Source organism: Cibotium barometz, chromosome 41 (genome assembly GCF_041138505.1).
Source record: "Cibotium barometz isolate CiBa-2024 chromosome 41, ASM4113850v1, whole genome shotgun sequence".
NCBI classification, from domain to species: Eukaryota; Viridiplantae; Streptophyta; class Polypodiopsida; order Cyatheales; family Cibotiaceae; genus Cibotium; species Cibotium barometz.
In genome coordinates this window covers 24217612-24243565 of record NC_141086.1, presented here as the reverse complement: position 1 = coordinate 24243565, position 25954 = coordinate 24217612, and the positions used below count along the sequence as shown (strand labels likewise).

The 25954-nt window shown below is 43.5% G+C and overlaps 1 protein-coding gene across 1 annotated transcript in view; it reads right to left on the bottom strand.

Moving 5' to 3' along the window:
* LOC147614799 (oxidoreductase, zinc-binding dehydrogenase family protein) overlaps positions 1 to 20978 on the bottom strand; it is a 42925-nt gene extending 21947 nt beyond the window's left edge. Inside the window, exons 1-4 of the mRNA XM_086780150.1 lie at positions 20786 to 20978; positions 20426 to 20641; positions 19213 to 19304; positions 18979 to 19077 (exon numbers count right to left, since the gene is read on the bottom strand). Coding sequence (XP_086636276.1) covers positions 18979 to 19077; positions 19213 to 19304; positions 20426 to 20641; positions 20786 to 20866 — 488 coding nt within the window. The 5' untranslated portion in view covers positions 20867 to 20978. The remainder of the gene's footprint in view (positions 1 to 18978; positions 19078 to 19212; positions 19305 to 20425; positions 20642 to 20785) is intronic.
* Between the last annotated feature and the right edge of the window lie 4976 nt (positions 20979 to 25954).

The following is a 25954-nucleotide window of genomic DNA, read 5'->3' as shown; positions in this document are numbered from 1 at the left end:
AGACACCAAGGTCCTAACCAGAATGTGGAGACGGAAAGCTTCAGAAATGAAGGAAGACCTTTCCCCCGAAGACTTTCTCAGAAACTCCGGCTCTCTCCAGAATGCAAAGGCAAGAGCTTCGAAGCGAGAACAGATGCTTTGGATGTCAGGGACTTGGGCACCAGCTCAAGGATTGCCCATCTCCTTCTGTGGGCCAAGGAAGCCAAGGAAGCCAGAGTTCCGAGACAGACTCCTTCATATCAGTCCAATCAGGGTCCCCCGCGCCAGAATCAAGGTAACCCAAGAAGAGTGCCAGCTCAGCTTGCAGCCTCCATGCAAAGCAGTTTCCGAACTCCCTCCCAGAATTGGAATAACCAAAGAGAGAGAGTTCCACCTCAGACTGCAGCAACCAGAGCAGTCACCATAGCTGAGGAAGTGAAGGAAGAGAAAGGACAGATCTATGCAACAATTGAGCATCAGGGGAATAACTGTCAATTCTCAGTCCTCCAGACTCCAGCAAAGTACCAGGGTAAGAAATTCAAGCTTTTGATTGATTCAGGTAGTACTCATTCTTTTATTTTCCCAGGATGTCTGCGTAAATTAGTCCTAAATCAAAAATCAGGGAAACCTATGCAAGTGAAATTAGCCAGTGGGAAGATTCTTTTCACTCACCTTGAGACTGACCTTATTCAGTTTAGCCTAGATGGGAACGTAACAGAGTGCTAGTTCAGAGTCCTACCCCTGAGAATATATGATGGAATCCTTGGAATGGATTGGCTCCAAAAGAATCAGGCCGACATTCATTGTCACAAAGGAACCATCTCTTTCCTTGACCTTCACGGGAGTAAAGTTCAAGGAATTGGAATTTCCGGATCCCCAGTGCTACATTTAGTCAAGGCTTCCAAATTATTAAAAGGGCTCAGAAAGAAGCAAGCTGTGTATGTCGTTAAAATAAATCCATTAGACATAAAATGCAAGGCTAAAGAACCAGAGTGGTTAAGTGAGTATGCAGATGTGTTTCTTGAAGAGCTGACTCAAATGCCTCCATCTCGTGAAGTAGATCATGAGATCGAATTAACCCCCGGAGCTCAGCCAGTAGCCCAGCGTGCATACAAAATGCCAGTCCCTAAAGCCATAGAACTTAAGGAACAGTTAAGACAACTATTAGAGCAGAGATTCGTCAGACCTAGTGTCTCACCTTGGGGTACGCCCGTTCTCTTTTAAAAGAAGAAAGATGGAACGTTAAGACTCTGTATTGACTACAGAGGATTGAATCAATTAACAATTAGGAATAAGTATCCTATTCCTAGGATTGATGAACTTCTGGATCGGTTAAGTGGGACCCAAATGTTCACAAAGATAGATCTCAAATCCGGTTACTACCAGATCAGAATCAAGGAGCAAGACATTCCAAAGACAGCATTCAATACTCGCTATGGGCATTAAAGTTCACAGTCATGCCGTTTGGATTGACTAATGCTCCGACGACATTCAATCGTCTTATGCAGGATATTCTCAGAGAATACTTGGATGATTTTGTTCTTGTCTTCTTTGATGATATCTTGGTATACTCAAAGAATGCTGCAAACCATGAAGATTATGTGCGCAAGGTCTTGGAAATCCTAAGGAAACACCAACTCATTGCAAAGAAGAGCAAATGTTCTTTCTCTGTTGACCAGGTGGAATACTTAGGATTCATAGTGTCAAAGGATGGGATTTCTCCTAACCCCACAAAGATCCAAGCAGGGGCCAGAACCCAAGTCAGTAAAAGAAGTCAGAGGATTCCTAGGATTAACCGGATGGTATAGGATCTTTATACCTAGGTATGCTCAGACAACGTCCCCTATGACTAACCTTCTCATCTGTGAAGAAAAGCTTCATCTGGCCAGGACTCAAAAAGGATGTACTTGATCATGTGCGGAAATGCTTGATGTGTCAACGAGTCAAGGCAGAGAGAGTCAAGATGCCAAGGAAACTGCAACCTCTAGACATTCCACAGATGAAGTGGAAATGCATCAGTATGGACTTTTTTCGAAAAAAATTTGATTATGGTCCAATTAAGGTTCCTATGGACCAATAAGATTAATCCAAGTGTTAGGGGGGACAAGATAAATCCAAAGAATTAAAAAAAATATCCAAAAATAAGTAAATGCCCACATAAGATGAAGAGTTGACTAAGTACTAGATATATTAGTTAAAAATTATGAAGTATTAATAAAAAAATGAGATATTTTGGAGTAATCATTCATTTTTGACACAAGAGTAAGGAAAAGGAGACCCTTCAAGGAGACACCTATTTCACATGTGGATGAGTTTTAAACTCAAAAATAATAGGATATTTTTATCTCTCCTCTCCTATATCAAACCAAATCAAAAAGGGAACCAAACTGGTCCAAATCTTGTCCAAATTCAGCCAAACTGAAGCTAGAAAATTCTAGAACTCAGTTGGATTCAGTTAGTGGCCTCCCTCACCTATAAATAGACCCTCATTCCTTTGTATTCTCATCTGTGAACTAAACTATGCCGATATTACTCTAAGTTAAGCTTATTTTCTATTATCCTCTGAAACCCTCTACAAGTAATTTAGAAGGTAAAGTGTGAATTATTGTCTTCTTTTTCTTAAAACTCTAAATGTTTCTCTTCTCAACCCCTCTCAAGCTTGAGAAGCATTAATTTGAATGGCTTTTGAATACTATTGAAGTTCTTTAATGTTGTAATGGTTTTTTAAGCATTTCTCTCTCTCCCCCAAAGAATGGTCATTCCTATGACCTATTCTCAATTCGAATGAAGCTTCTCATGAAGCATTTCTCTAATCTAAAAGTAATTTCTATGCTTGTCTAATTGGAAGCCAAAATAATGGCTTTTCAATACTTTTATGCTATTTGATTTATGGTAAAATTAAGAATCAATCCATAATTGGATAATGATCCAATTAGTGGTTATTCTAATCACATGAATAATACTAAACTTTATTCTTTCAAATTTATTGAGAATTATCAATAATAGCAACAGAGCTATGGCAAAATTTTTAAAAAATAAACACATAAATTATTTTCATTTATATTATGAAAAGAGGACTTCCTACCATATTCTAGGATTAATCATCCTAGATTAATTGAATGATTCTCATTATAATCATGAAAAAATAATTTTTATGTTTATACATAAATAGTTAATTACGAAAAAGAGAAATTTCTAGTAATCCATTTTTATGTTAAAAGAATAATCCCCATGACAATGGAAATCCATGTACTCCAATGAAGTAAGAGAAAAATGTGATGCTAAAATAATGCATATTTTATTTTAAAATTAAAAAAGGATTTTAGTTAAATTTATCTTTTTGCATAGATAAATTTTAAATGATGAAAGAGGAATTCCCACTATATTGGAATCCAAATATTTAAATGAGGAAAGTGTAATTCCTAGTATAAAGGAATTAATGAAGATTTTTATTTAAATTTTAAGAGAAAATTTAGTTAAATTTATCTTTTTGTATAGATAAGATTAAATGATGAAAGAGGAATTCCCACCATATTGGAATTCAAATGCTTAAATGAGAAAAGTGAAATTTTTAGCTTAATGAAATTAATGGATATTTTTATGTAATTTTTAATAAGAATTTTAAGTAGATTTAATTTATGATAAAAGAGGAATTCCCATGATAATTGGATTACACTCATTGAAATGAGAAAAAGAAGGATTTCAAGTTTATCAAAAAAATAGGTATTGATATTTTAGTTAAAAGAAGAATTTTTATGATATTTAAGAAAAGATGGATTTGAATTAAATTTTAGTGTCAAAAGATGAATTTCCACCATAATTCTACCTAATGAATTAAGGTTGAGAAATTATGTGGCATAAAGAATATCTTTAGATATTTTAATTGATAAAATCACTAAATGTATATTCACCCAAAACTAGATGTTTATCTGAAGGGAATCCTTATAGAACTAAACCAAATGAATTTGGTTAGACTACGAGAGGGACGGACAGTAAACCTACTTGTCCATCTCTCGATCTGAATCAAGTAAAGACTTCATGACCAATTCCAGTTCTAATCACAAAGAATAGACTACCGGAACTAAACTAGTTTCTCCTGTCCGAACTCACCAAGAATCTAGTTAGACAAATGGACAAAATGATGGGTAGATTATCTTGATGAGAGATCAAGAATCCTCATTATGAAACTGGGAATCATGGAAAAAGGATTTTTGAAACCAATCTCAAATTGGAATTTTACTTGCATTGGAACCTTTGTTTTTTCATTCAAAGGACTGTTTTACGCCAGAATGCTTGAGAAAGCATTTGGCTTATGTTTTTCTAAGAGGAGGTTCGTTGGAACAGCTGGCGGGGAGTCGTCAAGGGACGTTGCTCGCGGCAAAGCCTGTCGAGGTCTTAACCAGCCTCGGTACGGTTAAAATGGTGCGCTTCCGGTACGATGGGCGAGGACCAACGAAGCGGTCCCTGAGTGAAGTGCTAGGACACCTAAGGAGGATCCTAGAGGGTTCTGACCAAGCAATGCACGGACTCGCGGTTGCTAGAACACCCATGCATACGTCGAGGAAGATTTCGGATGGACAAAAAGGAAAGATTTTTTAGAACCAAATTTTGATACTGGATCTCGTTGGTTGGCCAACTCGTCTTCAACGGAGAGTTCAGAGGATACATTTTTGTAATACAATGGACTCGGAATTTCGGAAAATGATGATCAAAAATATTATGATTTCTATTGAAGGATTGTTTTTAAAGCCAGTCGAATCTCCTATAAATGGCAATTTCATATTGGGTGTGTACGTGGTATGCCTACCTTCATTTTTGCATGAATCGCCGGCTAGGGGGCTTGGGAACTCTTTTCCTCGGTAGTACCCGGACAAAAACCCAACCAAATCTTTATAAAGGAATCCCACCAATTCAGTGGTCGGGTGGTTGGCTAACCCATGGGCCAGATGGAGTTAGACTAGATCGGAGGATTTACGTTATTTAGTTTTAAATCCTGAGAAGACCTTATTTTGTGGGAGGGGATCATCGGCTGTGCCTCGTAAATGAGGAAAAAAGCGGTGATTCCATGGACCAAGTGCAAGTCTCTTCTTGATCTGACCATGTGACTTCAGGTTTGGTCAGATCAGTTTATCTAGTTAAGACTTAACTCGTTAGAGTAATTTCCCCATTAGAAGATTTTTCCCAATTGGCGGAATCGCCCGTGCCTTCCGGACGAGGGGAGTCTTCCGGGCCCGGTCTCAGAGGGGCCGCCCAGGCTAGCCTCTCGTCCCGGACATCTGTACTTCCAAGGAAGTCCTCTTCATGGGCGATACCCTGTTGTAAAGAGAAGCCAAATGCTGCCATATACCTCTGGCCAGCGTCATATGCTTGATATGATTGATTACCTGCGGTGTACAATTGAGGAAGATAAATAAACAAACCCTAGCGTTGACACGATCCCACAAATGTGCCTGTGCCTCCCGGTCCTTACGAATCGACAGTGACTCCCCTTCCTCTACTTCCGGCCGTGGAACCCTAACAACGATGAAATCAGCAAGGTCGTAAGACTCTAGAACAGATTCCATCATAACCTTCCATATGCCATAGTTGTTCCCGTCCAACTAACGGTCCACTGGGAACGTGGGGAGTGTAGGGATCTTCACATGCCTCTCGGCCATCTCTAGCAAATCTGCCATTGCGGGGATGTACTCTGAAAAAGGGTGGGTGGGTGGGAACAACAGCAAATCAGCCCGCCGTCCTCTTGCTTCTCCTCTTCCCAAACAGACCCTAACACTCCACCAATCAGCAACACAACAGTCCCCCTCTTGCTCACACAAATCCCAAGAACTATCAAGAGCCTAGGGCTCTTGATACCATGTGACAATACGCAACGGAGATGATGACCAAATCCGAGAACACGAGCAAACGCAACGCAGAAAAACAGCACAAGAGAGAGAGAGAGATAGAGGTGTGTAACTCTGCTCTACATACACAAAGAAGATCCCGAATACAATACAAAATGGCAAGAGGGCAGTGGGACATGGCCCCCAAACTGCAGTCGGCCTGCATCAGAGGCAGCCGACAAGCCCTGAAGCTCCACGACCAGCCACAACCACCAGTCGGCCAGCTGTCATGAGTTGGCCATAACATTGACCAGTCGGGTAGTACCTGAGAACTCCAGCCACCACATGGCAGTCACCCAAGCATAGAAAAATGGAAAAAATGTGGGAAAAAAATACGAGGAGTGAGGAAAAATGAGAACAACAACTACACGGGCGGGCACATCCACAACAAAGGCCCTGGTGTCCACATAAAGACAGGAGATGACTTCTAACAGTTATTACTGGTGGTTATCGGGCCATGGATTCGACTTTGGAGAAGTTAGAACGGCAATATTATTGGCCAAAGATAAAGCGAGATGTGTTTGCACATGTGCAACAATGTGATATTTGTCAAAAGGTGAAAGCCCCTCGTGGAAAGAAGATAGGGTTGTTACAGCCCTTACCAATTCCTCAGGGACCGTTCCAAGATATATCGATGGATTTTGTCACGAATCTGCCTCCCAGTCCAAGTAAGCGTAATACTCAGTGCTTGACTATAGTTGATAGATTTAGCAAATTTGTTATGCTTATTCCATGCAGGGGCAATGTGACCGCCGAAGATGTTGCCCATTTGTTCATTCAGCATTGGTACCCGATTGGCGGGTTCGCTAGGACCATAGTGTCAGATCGAGATGCCAAGTTTACCAGTCATTTTTGGAAGGCATTGTTTGATAACTTTGGTACCAAATTGAATTTTTCCAGTGCATTTCACCCACAAACGGATGGCCAGACAGAAATCTACAACTAGTTGGCCTTTGATGTGCTGAAGTGTTATGTCCACGATCAACAAGGTAATTGGGAATCATATTTGCCTTTAGTTCAAGCTATTTTGAATGATTCCTTTTCTTCAACTGTTGGCAGGACTCATATGAAGCAGCATTTGGAAGACCATTTCAGTCACTATTGACCAGGACCTCGTCTTCGAAACCTGAAGCGAACAGATTGACGAAGTCTTACCAGGAGATTTTGGAGTCAGTAAAAGACAAGTTGGCTAAAGCACAGTAAGCCTAAACTCGACAAGCCAGCAAAGACCGAAGGAATATGAAGTTTTCGGAAGGTGATTCAGTTTATCTTTGGATCATGAAGCAAAGGTTGAAACAGGTGGGCAAGCGATGCCCAAAGTTGTCATTCAAGAGCTTCGGACCTTTTCCCATCCAGAGAAAGATTAACGAGGTTTCAATGAAGTTGAAGATACCTCCGAGCTGGACTATGCACGATGTCTTCCATGTCAGTTGGTTAAAACCATATGCAGGTCCGATCCCTTTAGAAGTGAAAGACGAAGCAGAGCCAAATATCATTGATGAAGCTGAAAGGATGGTTCCAGAACAGATCGTTTTGCACCACTTCAAGCATGACTCACACCGAAGACAAAGACACTTCCTCAGAAAGTTTCAAGACTGAGAAACCCACGAAGCGGTATGGCTTGACAAATAGTTCTTCAACGACTATCCGACTTTATTGACAAACTATTTGGAGACTATGCAGCTTCCGTCAAGTTAAGCAGAAGGGGATGTCACGTGCATCCCGCACTTGAATGCCACATGGACATATCTGAACAAGAAGGTGCAGCACCTGGAGTGGAAAACTGGTCCCATGTGAGCCCAGCCCGAGACGAGTCAACCAAGGTTCTACTCCATGCATCCGAGGTCAGGTGTGCGTTGTCCTGTGCATGCGTCCGAGGTCAGGTGTGCATTGTCCTGCACATGAAGCAGTGCCATTCCACGCTATGAGTCTCCCTCTGGAATGATGTCAGGTGTTCTGAGTGTTTGGTTTGCAGCCGAACACCAGGCAGCTGTATAGGAAGCATGTAGGTTGCATGTAGAAGGGGGTAGCCCTTAGGGTTAACCCAGAAAGGGGTATTATATCCCGTGAATGGGCAAGGGGTAGGCCTTAGGCCACCCCAACAAGTCAGTCTTTTATTTTCAGATTTCGCATCATTCTAATAAAAGCAAATACACCATTCAAGGTGGGGGCCCTACAGAGGGTATTTGGGACCCAATATTGTGTCCTCTTCTCCCTCTCTCTCTCTCTCTATTTTTCTGCACATCTACTTTCAGTTTTGTGTGTTATTCCCATCTTGAACGATTGCTGATTTCTGAGCATTGAAGTTACCGATCTACCCCGAAGCCTAGCCCATCTATGGCTAGTGGGCAAGGGGGCTGTGGGCAAGGCCATGGGCCTCTTGGCCCTTTTTGGGGAGGCCTAAGGCATAACACATGCCCAATGCAAGGGACCCTCTTCTAACGTAGCCCTAAGGGCTGGCCCCCTTCTACATGCTTTCTTGGCATAGTGTCCGGCTGCAAACCAGACTCTCAGAACATCTGACATCATTCCAAAGGAAGACTCACAGTACGGACTGGCACTGCTTCATGTGCAGGACAAAGCACACCTAACCTTGGATGCTTAGAGTGGAACCTTGGCTAACTCGTCCCAGACCTTGGACTCACATGAGACTAGTTTCCACTCCAGGTCCTCCAGATATGTCCAAATGGCATCCAAGCGTGGGATGCACGTGACAAATAGCCAACCAGTCAACTGCCACATGAAAAGAGTGATCTTCCACGGCCGAAAGCTATCCCACAGCCACTTCTAGAAATTTGCAAGAAAATGCGATAGGAGGCCCTGTGCTGCTACTGCTGGAGTGCCCTCCACCTCTACCATTTTGAATCCTACGGCCTAGCCGTGCACTGTAAGCAAAGAAGAGGGTACCGGGCGACTCCTCTCTATCTCCGGATCTTGCCATGTCCACTCTCTTGGGTCCCACAATAGACTCGGGCCGGCCCTCCTACATCCATAGCCACCATAGTCTCTCTCTGGCCACCTTGGCCGGTGGAGAGTCCATGCGCCACTCATGTGCGTGAAAGGCAATCAATCTACAAGGTGCATCCCCTGCTTCCTCTAAGTGGGGTCTCTGATCTCTCCAATCCGCCATGAAGCCCAATAGAGAAGGTGAGGAGTGGAGTACTCGTCCTCAATTGCCAAAAGGGTATGCCATGCCTCGTGAACACTAAGGGGGGTCCCTAATCTCTCCTTCTCTAAGGGGGGTCTCTGATCTCTCTAGTCCGCCATGAAGCCCAATAGAGAAGGTGAGTCGAGCGAAGTACTCGTCCTCAACTGCCAAGGGAACACTACCAACCACCGTAGAGGAGAAGGATCCAGTATCGGGGACAACCACTCCGGAGGGATGGAAGAGTCGATGTCAAGGCTAAGTCGGTCTCTGCCCCTTGATCCCAAGAAGGCCTCTCTCTTGAGCCTCTGGGGGTAACTGTCTCGCCTAGCTGCCTGTTAGCAGTCATCTCCTGTCTCTTACCATATTATACTATAGGGAGTGAGGGCCAGTGATGTGGGTGTGCCCACCCGTGTGAGGTTTTCTCCATTTTTCTCCATTGCCCATTTTCCCAGTTTTGTAGCTCGTGAGGGGGGCTGTTTACTTTCTATGGTCGGCTGTAGGAGTTTGCTTGCCATGAGTTGCCCGATAGCTGACCAGGTCTTGCTGGTCATGGGGCCTACACAGGGGCTGTCGGCACAGTTTCTACTCGTCGCCGGCTAGCTGCCCCATCACATATGTATACCACACTTTCCCCCCACACATTCTTATACTCTTGTATATAGTAGAGTTTGACACTACATCTCCTCTCTTGCTCTTTTGCAGTTTTCTGCTCTCTGATTTCTGTCTCATTTCTGCTGCACATTCTAACATGGTATCAAAGCCCCAGGTGGCTTGAATCTTTGGAGACAGTGAGAGCTTTCAGGGTTGCTGTTTTTGGTACTGATTGGAGAACATTTGGGCTGTACGGGATGTGGAGAAGAGGGTAGAAGGCGGGCTTCATTGCTTGACAGCCACCTAGCAAGAAAACGCAGCCTCTTCTTCAATTTTTTTTTCCCACTCACCCTCCCTTGACAAGACCACGTGAAACCCCGAGATGGCAGATTTGCTCGAGATGACGGAGAAACATGCGGAGATCCCCACCCTCCCGACATTCCCGGTGGACCAACAGTTGGACGAGAACAAGTATGGCATCTGGTGTCACCAATTGGCCGACCATTTGGTCCATTCCTAGTTTTTGCGTCTCGTTCACTTGAGGCCAGGCCGGTGTCTCGTGTGAAGAGGCCAGTATTTTGCTGACATGGACGGGAGCCAGACTGGTGCCACCCGTGTGTTAGCAGGATGGTGTCGTATGGACGGGAGCCAGACCAGTGCCACCCGTGTATGACCTGGACTGTGTTCGATCCATGGGACTGTCACGCCATGGAAGAGCCAGTATTCGTGCCGTGTTTTACCTATGGGACTGTCACACCATAGGGAAACTCGTGCCTGGAACTGTGTCTTACCTATGGGACTGTCACTCCATAGGAAGACCAGGATTTTATGTTTTTATGTCGTGCCAGTTTTGTGCCGACAGATATTTTGTACATGTTCCATGAACGGGAGATATGTCCATGTTACTATTTGCACATGCACACATATTTTGCATGTTTGAAACTGTTTTCGCATGACATGTATTCGTGTGTTTGCCTGCCTGACGTGTTACTTACTGAGCGGGGACGCCTGCCAGTGAGTCGTGAAGTCTGCCCTGTATTCTGACGAGTTTCAGTGCATGTGAACAGGTGGTAAGTATATGGTACATGTTGTTTTAATATTTAAATTCTAACCCTTTGATTTATAAGGTTAGGGGATTCACACTTATTTAAAAGTGGGCACCCCCTTTGGGCACCCACTTTGGGGCCAAGGTGGGGAGCCCCACTTTTAAGTGAGTGTGGGGGTGGGCATGGTCACCAACCCCCACTAGTCCCCCACATGCATGCGTAGAATTTACTAAGGCTAACTTCACTTTAATTTATTAAAAAGAAATCTCTCTTTCAAGCGTGGGATCAAATCGCTTCCTTCTGGCGTGGATTTCCCATCAACCGGCGAACCTTTCTCTCTCTGGCGCACGTATTCTACAGGCGGCTAGCACTCTCTTTGCAGGCGGCTGACTACTATATCATTGCATCCGCCCTACAGGCTGCCCCACTACAGGCGGCTGTACCCTACTGCTGGTGGCTGCGTTGAAACCTGCAGGAGACAGCCTACGCTGCTCACAGGCGGCTGTCTTCCATCTTTGCTCTGCCAGCTGCGCCTGACCCTCTACAGGCGACTGAACCTGCTTCTTTGAGGCGGCTGCTTCCTCTACGCCATCTCCTACAGGCTGCTGGCTGCGCCTCCTCTTCTACAGGGCTAGTGCTCTCTGCAGGCGGCTGGCTGCTCTACAACAGTACATGCTACAGGCTGCCCACCACCTATTGTTGGCAACCTTACCTGTATGCTGTCCAGGCTGCGCTTCTGGACCAATTGTGGCGGCTGTGTGCACCTCTACAGCCGGTCGTTTCCCTTCTACACAGGCTGCGCTTACTACTCTACAGGCGGCTGTGTATCCATCACTATCAGGCTGTGCATTCTATAAGGTGGTTGTGGTTTTCTTTTACGGAGGTATCTGCCTTGGTGGTTCACCACAAGGCAACTGCTACTTCATCACCTGGAAGGCTTCATCATTCCACAAGTCTTGGTCTTCTATCAACCAACTACAAGTAAGTGATTTTCAGATTTGAGTAAAGCATTTAATGTTTAAATCTGGTAAAAGATTCGTCCCGCTCGGCCTACACCCGTTCGGTGCCGGGTTGTCCAAGCTATATGGGCGAACCTCGGTCCAAAGGTGCTGAGATCGGGAGAGCCAGGCGTTAGTACGAGAGCGCCAGTCTGTGCGTGGTCTCGGAACACCAGTGTGGTGCTCTCCGCGGAGTCCAGTGAAAGCACAGGACCGTAGCGATTGGACCACACTAGTGGTCAATCTGCTTCGAGCTTCTACATCGAAATTCGAGCTATTTGTTTAGTACTGTTTTCATATGTACATGGACATTATCTGGTTCTCAGAACCCATGGAGCATTGTATTCTTTAAATACTCCCAATAAATATATCATATATTGAGGGGGGGGTCGGCCCGTTCCGGCCCCAGTGCTGGTGTCCATCTTTCCATTTCTGTTCATTTAAATTTCAAGTTGTTTTAAGTTGTCCATTTCATATTTGTGGTTTTAAAGTTGTGCTATTAAACGTGTAGGTGTCCAACTGAGTCTTTCCCACTTGACGGGATCGGTTTCATCTGGAAGGCAATGGAGTCTGTTTTGGAGTCTTATGATTTGGCTGATTTCATCGTGGTTGGAGTTCCAAGGCCAGATTCGGAGGAGGAACTTTCACTATCAACTAAGAAAGAGCGGGAGGCCCAGGCACAGTTGTGCGATCGTATCAATGCCCATGTGCGTTCTTTCATCTTCCTCAATTGCACACCCCAAGTGATCAATCATATCAAACACGTGACGCTGGCTCGAGGGATTTGGCAGCACTTGGCCTCTTTGTACAACCGGGTATCGCCCATGAAGAGAATTTCCTTGGAAGTGCAGATGCAAGCGATGAATCCTGCAAAGTCTTCAACGATGCGAGAGCACATCAACAAACTCCAGGCTCTTCAACAAGAGGTTCTTCAGGCTGGGAAGGAGATATCATCAAAGGACATGGCCATCACCTTGCTGTCTCATGTATCCCCTCTGTACTCAGCTTTCTATTCCTCTTTGATCACCAGTGGGAGGCTCAGCACCATTACTTGGGAGGAGCTTGCGCCGATGATATTGGACCAGGAGGAGTGGTTTCTGAACCCTCCATAGGGCGGAGGTTCTGAGGCTTTGACTAGCCAACGGTCAAAAGCCCACAGCAACAAGTACAAAGGGAAGTCTTCAAGTCGAAGTCTTCTGAGAAGAAGCCCGACTCAAATCTTGATGCTTTGAAGGCCAAGCCGACTTGTAACCATTGTGGGTAGAAAGGTCATTAGCCACTTGATTGTGGATGCGCTCCGGCGAACTTTTCGGGACCAGATGGTGGATGGCTTGCTAGATGTTGGCAGCAAGCACGGACATTGCAGTTCTTGCATTCGTGGCAGGAAGTCTTTTCCAAGAGCCTTGTATTTCATGCTGATTGTGGATGATTGTAGCAGGTTCTCATTGGTTTCACATCCAGGAGCCGAAAGGGAGTGTTAGCAATCATCTCCTGTACCATATTACACTCTAGGGAGTGAGGGCCAGTGATGTGGGTGTGCCCGCCCGTGTGAGGTTTTCTCCATTGTCCATTTTCCAAGTTTTGTAGGTCGTGAGGGGGGCTGTTTCCTTTCTCTAGTCGGCTGTAGGAGTTTGCTTGCCAAGAGTTGCCCAACTGCATGCTGGCCGACCAGGTCTTGCTGGTCGTGGGACCTACACAGGGGCTGTCGGCCCAATTTCTACTAGCCAACTGGCTGCCCCATCACATATATATACCACTCTCTCCCCCCCACACACATTCTGTACCGAATATACTCTTGTATATGGTAGAGTTTGACACTACATCTCCTCTCTTGCTCTTCTACTCTTGCTCTTCTACAGTTATCTGCTTTCTGTTTTCTATCTAATTTCCGCTACACATTCCAACACTACCAACTACTCTTGCTGAAACCCTACTGTACTTACAGTATCTCATGAAATCCTACTGTACCTGCAAGTACACCTGTTGGAAACCCTATTGTACCTACAATACCTGCTATACTTGCAAGTACAACTATTGGAAACCCTTGTGTACCTGCAGCACCTGTTGGAAACCACACTGTAGCTGTTGTACTTACAATAGTGCCTCCTACACCAAATGTACTGGTTGTGAATCGACTCCGCATGTACCTGTTTGAGTACCGGCTACTAGAAACCGCGTACTAGTACCTATTTGTGTACTTGTACCTGTTCGTATGCAAGTACCTGTTTGTGTACTCGCACCAAGGAGGCTTAGGCCAGCTAGGCTCTAGTACAAGAGTGCCTATTTGTACGTGGTCTCAAACAACACAGTCACGTTCACTCCCCTCTAGGTGTATGAGACTGGTGGCTAGGCTACTTTGACTCATTCGACAAGTCTGGCATCGACAATCTACTCCGATGCACTTTTGCTTGCGTAACTTGTCGCATTTAGGAACATTGTACTAATAATATACTTCAATATTGAGGGGGGATCGACCCGTTCACGACCCCAGTGGTGGTGTATTGTGCAGTGCTCATCTCTTTTGCAGATTATCTTGTGCTGTAATGTATCATTCAATTGTTTTGTGCAATGTGGCTTTTACATTTTAAGTGTTGACTTGCGTATTGTTCACGAGACAGTGTCCAAGGACGTTCATACCTAGGAGGTGTAGTTACAGTGGTATCAGAGCATGGTTGTTTACCTCTTCTCAGTGGGGAAACGATTGTCTCGGCATTGGGCTCCATGTGAGCAGCCGTCAAACACTATAGACAGCCATGCACAAAGTGGTCAAGGGGCTAGTTCACATGGCCAAGTAGTACTCATGCTTCTAAAGCTTTGGGCAATAACCATATGCATACAAGTTATGTAGAAGAGAACACACATGTGGGACAGCCTTCTCAAGGTCAAGAGAAGATGCAAGAGGATGCCCCAAATGCATTGAAAGCAAAGATTGAGCGTGTCAAAAGGCAGTTGTCCACCAGGGAAGAAGCGCTCAAGATGCTCTATGATAACCCGCAGGTTCACAAGCTTATGGAGGCCATAAAGGCCAAGTCTATGGTGGCACACACTATGGATTCTATGGCAAAGGAATTGGGTATAGCCCTCAACTACCTTATACACAATGTAGATTTGGTGAAGGGCAACGCAGGTGAACTTTGTGTGCAAGAACCGCTGATGACTCTTGTGCTGGTGCTTATACCCCATGTACTTCCCCATGATGATCATTTATGAGCCTCTACTTTCAGACAGCTATGTTATCTGTACTTGTTTTGTTTTTCTTTTCCATGATGAGACAAACCCTGGATAGCATATCGCTTTGGTCTCATAGACCCATTAGGTCATTAGGAAACGTTTGATATAACTTTCTTTCTTTCTCTCTCTTTCATATACTCATGGAACTACTGAATTTTCAAAACCCTAATTCTACAAAGGCCAACCCTAATTCAGATGAAACCCTAAATGATTGTTGTACCAACTATCACATCATCATTAGTACCTGCTAGTCGTACTGTGTATGTTGTACTGGCTATCCACGTAGCTGTATAGTCTGCTGAAACAAGTCGACCAGCCCCTTTGAAGGCCTACATGCTACTTGAGTACTCAAGAACACAGCCTAAGTCGATACCCATCGGCGGCACTCTCCACGCAAATCTTTCCTCCTGGTCCAAGACCATCTGCACAAGCTCCTCCCATGTGATGGTGCTGAGCCTTCCACTGGAAATCAAAGAAGAGTAGAAAGCTGAGTACTGAGAGGGTAAATGCGACAGCAACGTGATGGCCATATCCTCCGATGATATCTCCTTCCTAGCCTGAAGAACTTCTTGCTAAAGAGCCTGTGTCACGTGCATCCCGCACTTGGATGCCTCGTAGACATTTCTGTACAGAAGGTGTAGGACCTGGGATGGTGAACTGGTCCCATGTGAGCCCAGTCTGGGACGAGTCAGCCAGGGATCCATCTCAATCGTTTGAGGTGAAGTGTGCATTGTCCTGCACATGAGTCCAAGGTCAGATGTGCACTGTCCTGCACATGAAACAGTGCCAGTCCGTGCTGTGGGTCTCCCTCTAGAATGATGTCAGTGGTTCTGTGTATCTGGTATGGTATCGGATGCCAGATCACTGAGTAGATAGTGGTTAGGACAAGGGGCCAGCCCATAGGGCTACCCCGGGTCTGAGTGGGGGCATGGGAATGGTGTAGAACCACCCCCATGAGGGCCAGGAAGGCCCAAGCTGAACCCACCAGCCATGGAGGGGCTGTAGGACAGCCCTAGGGCAAAGATAAGGCTATTTCCAGGAGCTTACAGCCTTTATATGGCTATAGGGCAAGTATGGGGCAGCCCATACAGGCTGCCCAGCCCTTGGATTGTGGACAAAAGTGGTGTCCAACCAATCAGAAGCAAGCACCTGATGACCAGCAAGCCAGGAAGAGATGCGCAGAATTTATGGGAATTTTTCCAGCATTTAATGGGATTTTTCAGCATTAAATGCTGAATTTCCAGTCGTGGGACATTTCTGGGCTGGCTGACTGCCTTTATGCTGGCCGACTGCTCCTGATGGGAAGGTCAAGGACAGGATTTTCCAGCCAAGAAAAGGTCCAAGATTGCTGTATGTTCTTTCAGATTTTCTCATCATTCTAATAAAGCAAATACACCATCCGTGGTGGGGGCCCTATAGAGGGTAATTGGGACCCAATACTGTGTCCTCTCCGTCTCTCTCTCTCTCTCTCTATTTTCTGCACTTCTCCTTTCAAGTGTCGTGCGTTGATTTCCGTCCCGAAAAGAGTGCTGAATTCTGAGTTTTAAAGTTACCGATCTTTCTCCGAAGCTTCCGCATATTACAGTGGTATCAGAGCCTACTTCAAGTACAAAGATTCAACAAAGAAAACCAGAAAATTTTCTCGCTCGTGTGGTTGGTTTTTAGACGCCGGTGGACTACCCCTTTCGGAGTGACTCCTGTCCCTCGAAGGACGGTTGGTTTTTAGCCTCCGGAAGCCTCCGAAAGTCTCTCCACACAGATAGTGGATGGTCAGATTGCGTTCCGGAAAGGAATTGCATTTTCCTGCTATGGCGAGCTTCGGCAAAACGAGAGAGACCCAGAACCATGGATAATCCCACTCATTCATCTCATTATTCACCAAGTGCTCAAGCAAATCAAGGGCTAGACAAGCCAAGGGACTTACTAAGCAAAGGGGTGGAGAACTGAAGTCCAGCCAAGAAAAGGTCCAAGATTGCTGTATTTTCTTTCAGATTTTCTCATCATTCTAATAAAGCAAATACACCATCCGTGGTGGGGGCCCTACAGAGGGTAATTGGGACCCAATACTGTGTCCTCTCTCTCTCTCTCTCTCTCTCTCTCTCTCTCTCTCTCTCTCTCTCTCTCTCTCTCTCTCTCTATTTTCTGCACTTCTCCTTTCAAGTGTTGTGCGTTAATTTCCGTCACCAAAAGAGTGCTGAATACTGAGTTTTGAAGTTACCGATCTTTCTCCGAAGCTTCCGCATATTACAACCTGCAACTTGTTAATGTGTTCCCGCATCGTCGATGACTTTGCAGGATTCATAACCCGCATCTGTACTTCCAAGGAAATCCTTTTGCCTTCATGCTATAGATTAGTGTAGAGGCCCCTTGTTGATGATGACTTTAGAAGGCATCCATGTGTGAAAAACACACGGCTAAATGACTATTATGGTTGCACGTTTATGTCATCTTGTGTAAGCATGGCACTCCATACTTCATGATGAGAGAAACACTTGACTATATGTTGGTCATAGACTATGACACTTCATGGGAAGAAAACACAAATCAGAGAGCTATTATATGAGGAAAGAACACTGATTATAGGCTGGTTACAGCATATGAAAAAAAAAATGCACCATACATGACTGATAGGTAGCAGATATAAGGCGGCTACATGAGCATGAGAAGGTGGCTGCATGGGCTGATAGGCGGCTAAGAAGAGGCAGCTATATGGGTGAGAAAACGCATAGAAAGGGGTGTTACATGGTAAGTAGAGAGAAGCTAAAATGCAAGTATGCAGGACAGCATATGGCAGGTAATAGGTCCTAAAAACGCACCACGTGAACTGAGAAAAAAACGCAGCATATGAAGGGGGTGGCTCATGAAGAGAAAAACACACAGATGCTCATGGAAGGCTGAAGACGTAGAAACCCTAAAAAATGCAACCCCTAAAAACGCAGAAAGGGAAAAGGTGAAACATGGCGATGGAATGGATCCTAGCTCTGGTACCATGTTGGAAACATGGCCAAGTCGAGGAAGGAGTGAGTGAGTGGAAGGAGAGATCAAGCCATGGTGTGTAGAAGCACAAGACATGGATATGGAGAAGAGAGAGAGAGATGCAATAGACACAAGCAAGCACGATTGCAAGAACTCAAGTGATACTCATTACTTTGGCAAAAATGAATTACAACCCAAGACCTTGCTTTTATAGGCACTAGGGTGCCCTTATCTTTAATCTCTTAATAAGAGGTGGTTCACACCTAATGTGCTCACACCAAGACTTAATAACCTTTCACACAACTAAGACTCCAATTATTCCAACACAACTCAACTCAACTGTACAGACTGATTTCAGCATTGTTGTGCGGCCTAGGAGCAGCACATACATTCAGACAGTGAACGACAACAACGCAGACAGTGAATGCAGCAGCTTGAACTGCTATCGTGGCTGTGCCATCACTGGCATGGTCCACACACATGATTTTGCGGCTGATATCAAATTACAGGCTGAAGCTCGATTCCTTGTTTAATAAGAAGTGTCACGACCTCATGAGGACCTTTCACTTTTTAGAAGGATTGCGCGACATTTCAAACTTTCTAGTAAAAGAGATGGAAGTATGAAAATCATCAACATTTAAAGTCAACTTCCCAAGAAGATTGGTATTGATTTATTGTGTGCATGCCACAACTAAGGACAATGTATCTATGCCTCCATGAAGCACTGCATCCAGATTTGTAGAATGAAAGAATACTCAAAAGGGCGGGAGGGGGGGGGGGAGCAGCCCATACTTTGGTGCTCTAGTGTCCACACACAAAGCACATAAGCACACAGCAGATTCTCTACTGCATGTTATTCTTGCATCGTCTTGTTGTTAATTAATTGAATTATTAAAAGCTCGTGGGCAAACCTTCAATTATTTTAGTTAAACCCTCACTTGTATTCCATCTTTACATTGCGTGTCTAGAAAGATTGCTATATAGAAGGTAGAACTCTGCTTAGTCCTAGAACATACTCCTAAAATAAAAAATGAATGCAAATGAGTGGGGGAACAAAAGTGAAGTGCATAATCTTCTAACCATCCATTCCAAACAGAAAATGTGAACATAACTCACATAATTTTTACCTCCTCGGACTATAGGAAAAATGCAGCAGCAACGACTCTTCAAGTGGAAGCTTGTTATTGCTAGCATGCCCTGCTGCTTCCACTGCCTTCGATGTCTGCCTTTGGAGTAAAATTGGCACAACATGTTAAGAATAAAAACATTACAAAGCCACTCAAACTGATTAAGGATATCCACGCATAAATGCGTACAAATGTACATGTATATATAATGTGGCCATTGTAGCCCCTACCTACCACAGCAATGCCGTAGAGTTTTTGAATGTACTTTCACTGGCGAGAATGTAAAAGCCCACCACCCTTATCCCACCAACCAGCATTTTTGACACCTGCAAGAAAGGCAAACAGCTTGAATTAATATCGCTTGGAAATAGAAAGCTCAATGGAAATCAATGACTAGAATAGCCCACAAGTTTTCTGGCGTATCCCAAACTATGAGCATAGAAATAATAAACTCTACGTGTACATGCATGCCCTGTGTGCATGATATTATAAATGTATAATGTTATAGAAGAAAGCCTCAAACTATTTTTGCATAGCGAAAGGATTCACGGTAATCTCTTGACCATTACCCAAATAGCTCTAGCAAGCTCTTCTTTGTCACTTAACTACCAAGGAGGCATACACTATTGATGCAGCTTGTTTTATTTAGACATCATCTTAATACATAATCCTTATTGAAATGGCATGAAATATTTCCCCAATGGCATACAATAATCACTACTAGGCATCAACCAAGTACCAATTTTTGGGCATATTCAACAATGCATACAAGCAGTCAAGTAATTCACCATATACAAATGATTTAAGAAACTAGGCTGAAATTGCACTCTACAACATGCAGTCATGCTTGACTACAATTTGCAATCGTCCAATTGTGGAATCGTACTTGACTAAAATTTACAATCGTCCAATATGAGATTGTCAGCTGATGATCCAACTCAAGCAGCTCTCAAGATTGTACTATGATCGTGATCCAAGATATACGTACATACATGTGTGTGTGTGTGTGTGTGTGTGCATACATATATATACACATGCACACACACACACATATGTATGTATGTATATATGTATGTATGTATGTATGTATGCTTCAAAACCACATACACATGGTGAAAAGTATCCCAAAATAGATATGTATAGATATGGCTATATGTATAGATACATGCCACACATACTATAAATGCATCATCAGATGATCAAAGAAAGCCTAAAACTGTGTATACGTAGTGAAAAGAATCCCAAACTATGTATGTGTAGCTTTATAACTGTATGTACCTGCTTACATACAGTCATCCCAAACTATGTATCAATAACTAATAATTTTATGACTATGTATGTACCTGCGCACATATGTATGTATGTGTGTGTGTGTGTGTGTGTGCACGCATGTATGTATGTAGGTGTGTAGGTGTGTAGGTGTGTATACAGGTATGGACAAAGTTACCTGGCGGGCATGTTCCACCACCCAATCAACGTCAATTTGCAGATTCTGAGGTGCGGCTTTGCCTTTAGTCCCTTTTCTTTTCTCTGCTTCTTTTGAAACCCTGGATTCTGCCTCAAGGAGGACCACATCCTGTCCGTCATTTTGGGGTGTTGGGATGAGGGCAAAAACAGCATCTCTGCTGGATCCAGTGCCTAATCTTCCAATGGCAAGCCCAACCTGCAAGGTTAACAAACAAGCGATCTCACAACAGTCAAGGAGGCATGTGAATCAGTTATTACAAGGAGAAATCTTCACTGTGCATTGATACCCTAAACCCTTCCTTATCTAACCCTAATGCGAAACCTAATTCTAACCTTTTACCTGTAAAGTTGTGCCAGACTGCAGTTGATTGTCGATGAACGCCTCAACATGTGTCTCGTCTCCAATCACAGCCCTCACCATTTTTGCGTTTTACCCTTCGATCACACCAGCCCGTAGAGAGCAGGGAGGACGAACATTAGTATTAGTTAGTAGCATAATTAAGTGGAATATATTCACAAGTCCAGATTCACATAATATAAATTCAGAAAAGCTCATGTATGGTGGGGCGGCAATTCACACAAGCGGACGGACACATTATAGGCCAAAAGCAAGGAGGGCCCATCACATGTCTACGAGGTAAAGCTATTGGGTGGGACAGACGGTAGGAACGATTCACGGCATATCTTTGGGTGTACACATTTCCATCCGACCTTTTCATGCCACCCGCTAAATGTTGAAAAACGCGTCCATGACATGTAAAGTTCCCCCAGCTGATTGATCCAAGTAGGATAGCACCCCTTCATAAACTTTTTGCGTGGATGGTTGTGAAACCCCCCTTAGTTGACAAGTACGTAGGTGACCCGCATGTAGTATCCATATGTGCATATGCAAGTGTGCGACTGCATGCATGTATGCATCTATGCATGTGTATGTGTTGTGTAGGCATGTGTGAATGCGTGTGTATGTATGTGTGTGTTTGTGTGTGTTTGTGTGTACGTATGTGTGTGCGTGTGTGCATGTGTGTGTGTCTATGTGTAACTCTCTCACATAGACATATATATGTGTTTGTCTCTCTGATATGCATTCTCTCTATGTCTCTATCATGTGCACAGACACAACCTCTCTCACACACATACCGTGCACATGCACTTTGTCTCTTCTCACACCCGTCTCGCATACACACTCTTACACACACATAGAAACTCTCTCTCTCTCTCTCTCTCTCTCTCTCTCTCTCTCTCACACACACACAGAGATAGAAACTCTCTCCCACACACACACACACACACACACACGTGTGTGACTGTGTACACATATGTATGTGTGTGTGAATGTGTTTATATATAATAGTATTAATATAATATTATCATATATTTACTAATGTATATTGATTTATATATCATTATTATATTATATTATTGTATGTTTACTATATATATTTTTAGTTTTCTTATTGTATACCTTCTTATTTATTAATTATATATTTTTTATGTTATTATGTATATTTATATATTATATTATATTATTTATATATATATCTATAATATATTATTATATATGCAAGAGAGCGGCTCCTAAGGGCATAGAGTAGGCATGGGTGTGGATCACCAATCCTTAAGCAAAGGGAGGCCAAGAAAGCCATGGAGGCTTAAAAAGCTATAATTGTGATTAGTAATGATTAATGGTTATTAGTAAACTTACAAAGTTATCCTTTATACCAAGCCCTATGTTCATTCTCACTTAAGCCTTTGGGCCCCACACTTGGCCTTGGCCCAAGCCTATTACCCATGGTCTTGTCCTCTTTATTTGGCCCATAACCTATGATTATTATATTTACATGTGCCCGAGCTCCCACATCATTACAAACCATCCCCACCGAAATATGTTTCATCCTCAAAACATGCATCATATCAAAGACCATTGTATGAGTAAGGTGTGAGTGCGGTATCAAAGGAAGCCACCAAAACTTTCCTTATACAAAACTTTCCAAGAGAGCATGCTTGAGTATTTTGGCTTCAAATCTTCATGTAATGCTCTCCGGCAACCTACAAAGTATAGTACTTGATAGTACATGTCTTTCATGAAGTGCATCCACCATTTGCATCCATTTTGAGCTTCATTTAGGCCTCATAACAGTGAATTCTAGAAAATTACAGCAAGCTATTTTTAATTGTGTTGGCTTACAAAACCTCTTCATATACAGTCAAAAGGTGCTCAAAACCCTCCAACATAGAGGCAAGCTACCATGTTGCTTCATCTTGAGGTAATCCCTTCCCACTTGACAAGGTATTCACACAAAGAACGGTTGCGAAGTGCCTTCTCTCTCTCTCTCTCTCTCTCTCTCTCTCTCTCTCTCTCTCTCAACACTTCTTTGGGGATATACTCCACTATGCCATCTTTACTCATAGGTGATCCAAAACTTGCACTTCTGGCCCAACATATGCCTTCAAGTGTGATACATGGAAGACATTATGTATCTTGGTTGTGGATGGAAGTAGCAATTGATAAGCCACTTCACCAATTGTTTTCAATACCTTGTACATGGATCTTAGAATCGGTGTGCAAGCTTTGTGTTGGTATTGCCCTTAAGAGAATCAACCTAGTTTTGGGTATCCTCAGAAGACAAAATCCCCTTCTTTGAATTTCAATGGTCTTCGATGTGCATCTTCATAATGCTTCATTTTTGCTTTGAGACTTCTTAATGTTCTCTTTGCATGCTTGCAAAAGAGCTTACATCCTTTGCATGGGGATTCACATCATCATGTTAGAATGCTACAATTGGCACATGCACCTTGTAGCCATACATAGCCTCAAAAGGTGACATTCCGATGCTCACATGATATGTGTTATTATCACCAAATGCAACCATTTATCCCATGCATGTTGCATCTCATAGCAATAATGCCTCAAGTAAGTCTCAAGCCACTTGTTCACCCTCTCAGTTTGACCATCGGTTCTAAGGCAATAGGCCATGCTTGGAGTAAATCTAGTGCCCATGCTCTCAAATAATGTAGCTAAATGTGCCCATGAACTTCACATCTCGATCACTCACTATTTGTGGTGGCATACCATGCAACTTAAACACATATTCCATGAATTAATGTGCAACCATGGATGCCAAGTATCTCACTTTTATTGGCACAAAACGGGCAACTTTTGTCAAACAGTCAACCACAACATAGATGCTAAGCCGATAATGAAATCCATTACAATGTGTGTCCACTTACCATTCGGAAGGTAAGGCCTAAAGCAAATCATTGGGCTTTACATAGGATCCTTGTTGAGTTGACATGGCATACATTTGGAGATATATTCTTTCACATCTCTCCATTGGCCGTTCTAATGAAAGGCTTGGAGAAATATGGTTGCCCACAATGTGATCAAGGTACTCCACTTCATTTTCCATGAACATACATTTACTCTCTTTGGCATAAAAATGGTTGGCTCTTAATGCATCCAAGACTTTACACACATGAACCAAGTGCTCGTCTTCACTCTTTCTATACACCAATATGTTATCAAAGAAGACCAATACAAACTTAAAGAGGAATGGTTGAAGCACTTTGTTCATCAAGGCTTGAAAAGCGGCGGCGGGTGGGTTGCTTAATCCAAACAGCATTAGCATGAAGTGATAGAGACCCCTCTCGGTTCTAAATGTTGTCTTGTATTCATCACCACTCTTCATCCTAATTTGGTGGTAGCTGGATCTCAGGTCAATCTTGGTGAAGAATTTGGTCCCTTTCAAGTCATCCAAAAGATCATCTATCCTTGGGATTGGATATCGATTCTTGATAGTGATCTTGTTCACATTATGATACTCGATGCACATGCAAAAGGTACCATCTTTCTTCCTTACTAGAAGCATGGGTGATGCAAACAGTGATTGACTTGGCTCCACCCAACCCATTTCCATCAATTCTTTGACTTGCTTTGCCACCTCATCTTTCTCAAATTTTGGCAATCTATATGGAAGCTTATTAGCATGCCTAGCATTAGACTCAAGTTCTATTCCATGATCCACATCACGCTCGAGTGGCAAGAACTTAGGCATTTGAAAAACATCTTCATAGTCTTTTAATAGCTTTGTCATTCCCTTGTGTGTATTCTTGCTCTCTTCCACATGGTCTTCATCTTTGCAAAGCTATAGTACATACATTTGCCCCATTTTTTGAGCTCTCTCTTGAGTTGAGTGCCATTAATCAAACTCAACTTTAAGCTGCAAAATCCATGCAAAGTGACACTCATTTCTCCATGCATAAAGCTCAGAAGCCTTGCTACAAATTCATGGAGAATGTCCCAAGAGTGGATAGCCAATCGCAACCTAAAACCATGTCAATTGGCCCCATGTCTAATACTAGTAATTTTTCTTTTTGCAAGTGTAATCGTTTGAGAGCAATACATCCACATCCGTACAAACCATTGTACAATCCATAGCATCCCTATTTGCCATTTGAACTGCACATTATTGCTAAGGCATTCGGGTACAATTTAAGATTGCAAAAAGATTGTCGATTCACAAAACTATGTGTACTACCACTATCCACCAACATGAACACCACTCTTCCATTGACCATAGCCTTAAGCCTCAAAGTATCCCTTGCAACTAGTATAAGCTTCATAGGAGATTGAGCATAGAGTAGCATCACGTGCACATGCATCCGCAGCTCACAAAGTTGTGGGTAAACCATCATCTTCATCACAAGGTTTCCACAGAGCACCGCCGGGATCAAATGGAAACTCACCATCTAGCTATATGTCATTGTTAGTATCCATATATTTAAAGCAATCAACAAAGGATTCCACATCCTTGTCATTTTCCTCACCCATCACTTCCGAGAACACCATGTTAATAGTGACATGACGTGCCTTGCATGATTTGACATGGTCCTTGTGCCACTTCTAACCGCATTCATAACATAGGTCTTTGTTTCTCAATTCATTGATGCGGTCCTCCTTCACAAATTTACTCTTGTTATCCCCATTGTTGTAAGACTTTCCATCCCCTTGTGAAGGCTTATGAGAAGTGTTGCCAAACCTGAAATTTTGTATGCTGCCATTACCATACACGAGCGAAAACTTGGGCACACTCGGAGTGATGTGAGTATCCCTTATTTACCTTGTGGTGGAAGGATTTGAGCCAAAGTTTGACTATCTTGAAATCCTGGTTAAGATCATGGCTTCCTTAAGAGTGGTCGGCCGCCATTGAGCTTTGACATCCGCTCCAATAGTGTTCTTCAAGCCCTTGATATACTTCACAATTTTGAAATCTTCACCAAACCCTTTTACATGCATAAGCTTGAGGAACTTGTGAGTGTACTCCTTCACACTTGAATATCTATGTTGGAGATCATCCCACTCACGGGGTGTATTTTTTTGGTGAGCATTTTTGAGCGAGCACTTTTTGGTGTTGAGGCGAGCAGTTTCTCTCCCTACCCTTCTCGTATTCATCTACTCCTCTCCCTTTACTATCACACCTACGAGATGTTGAGCACTAGACACCATGGGCCA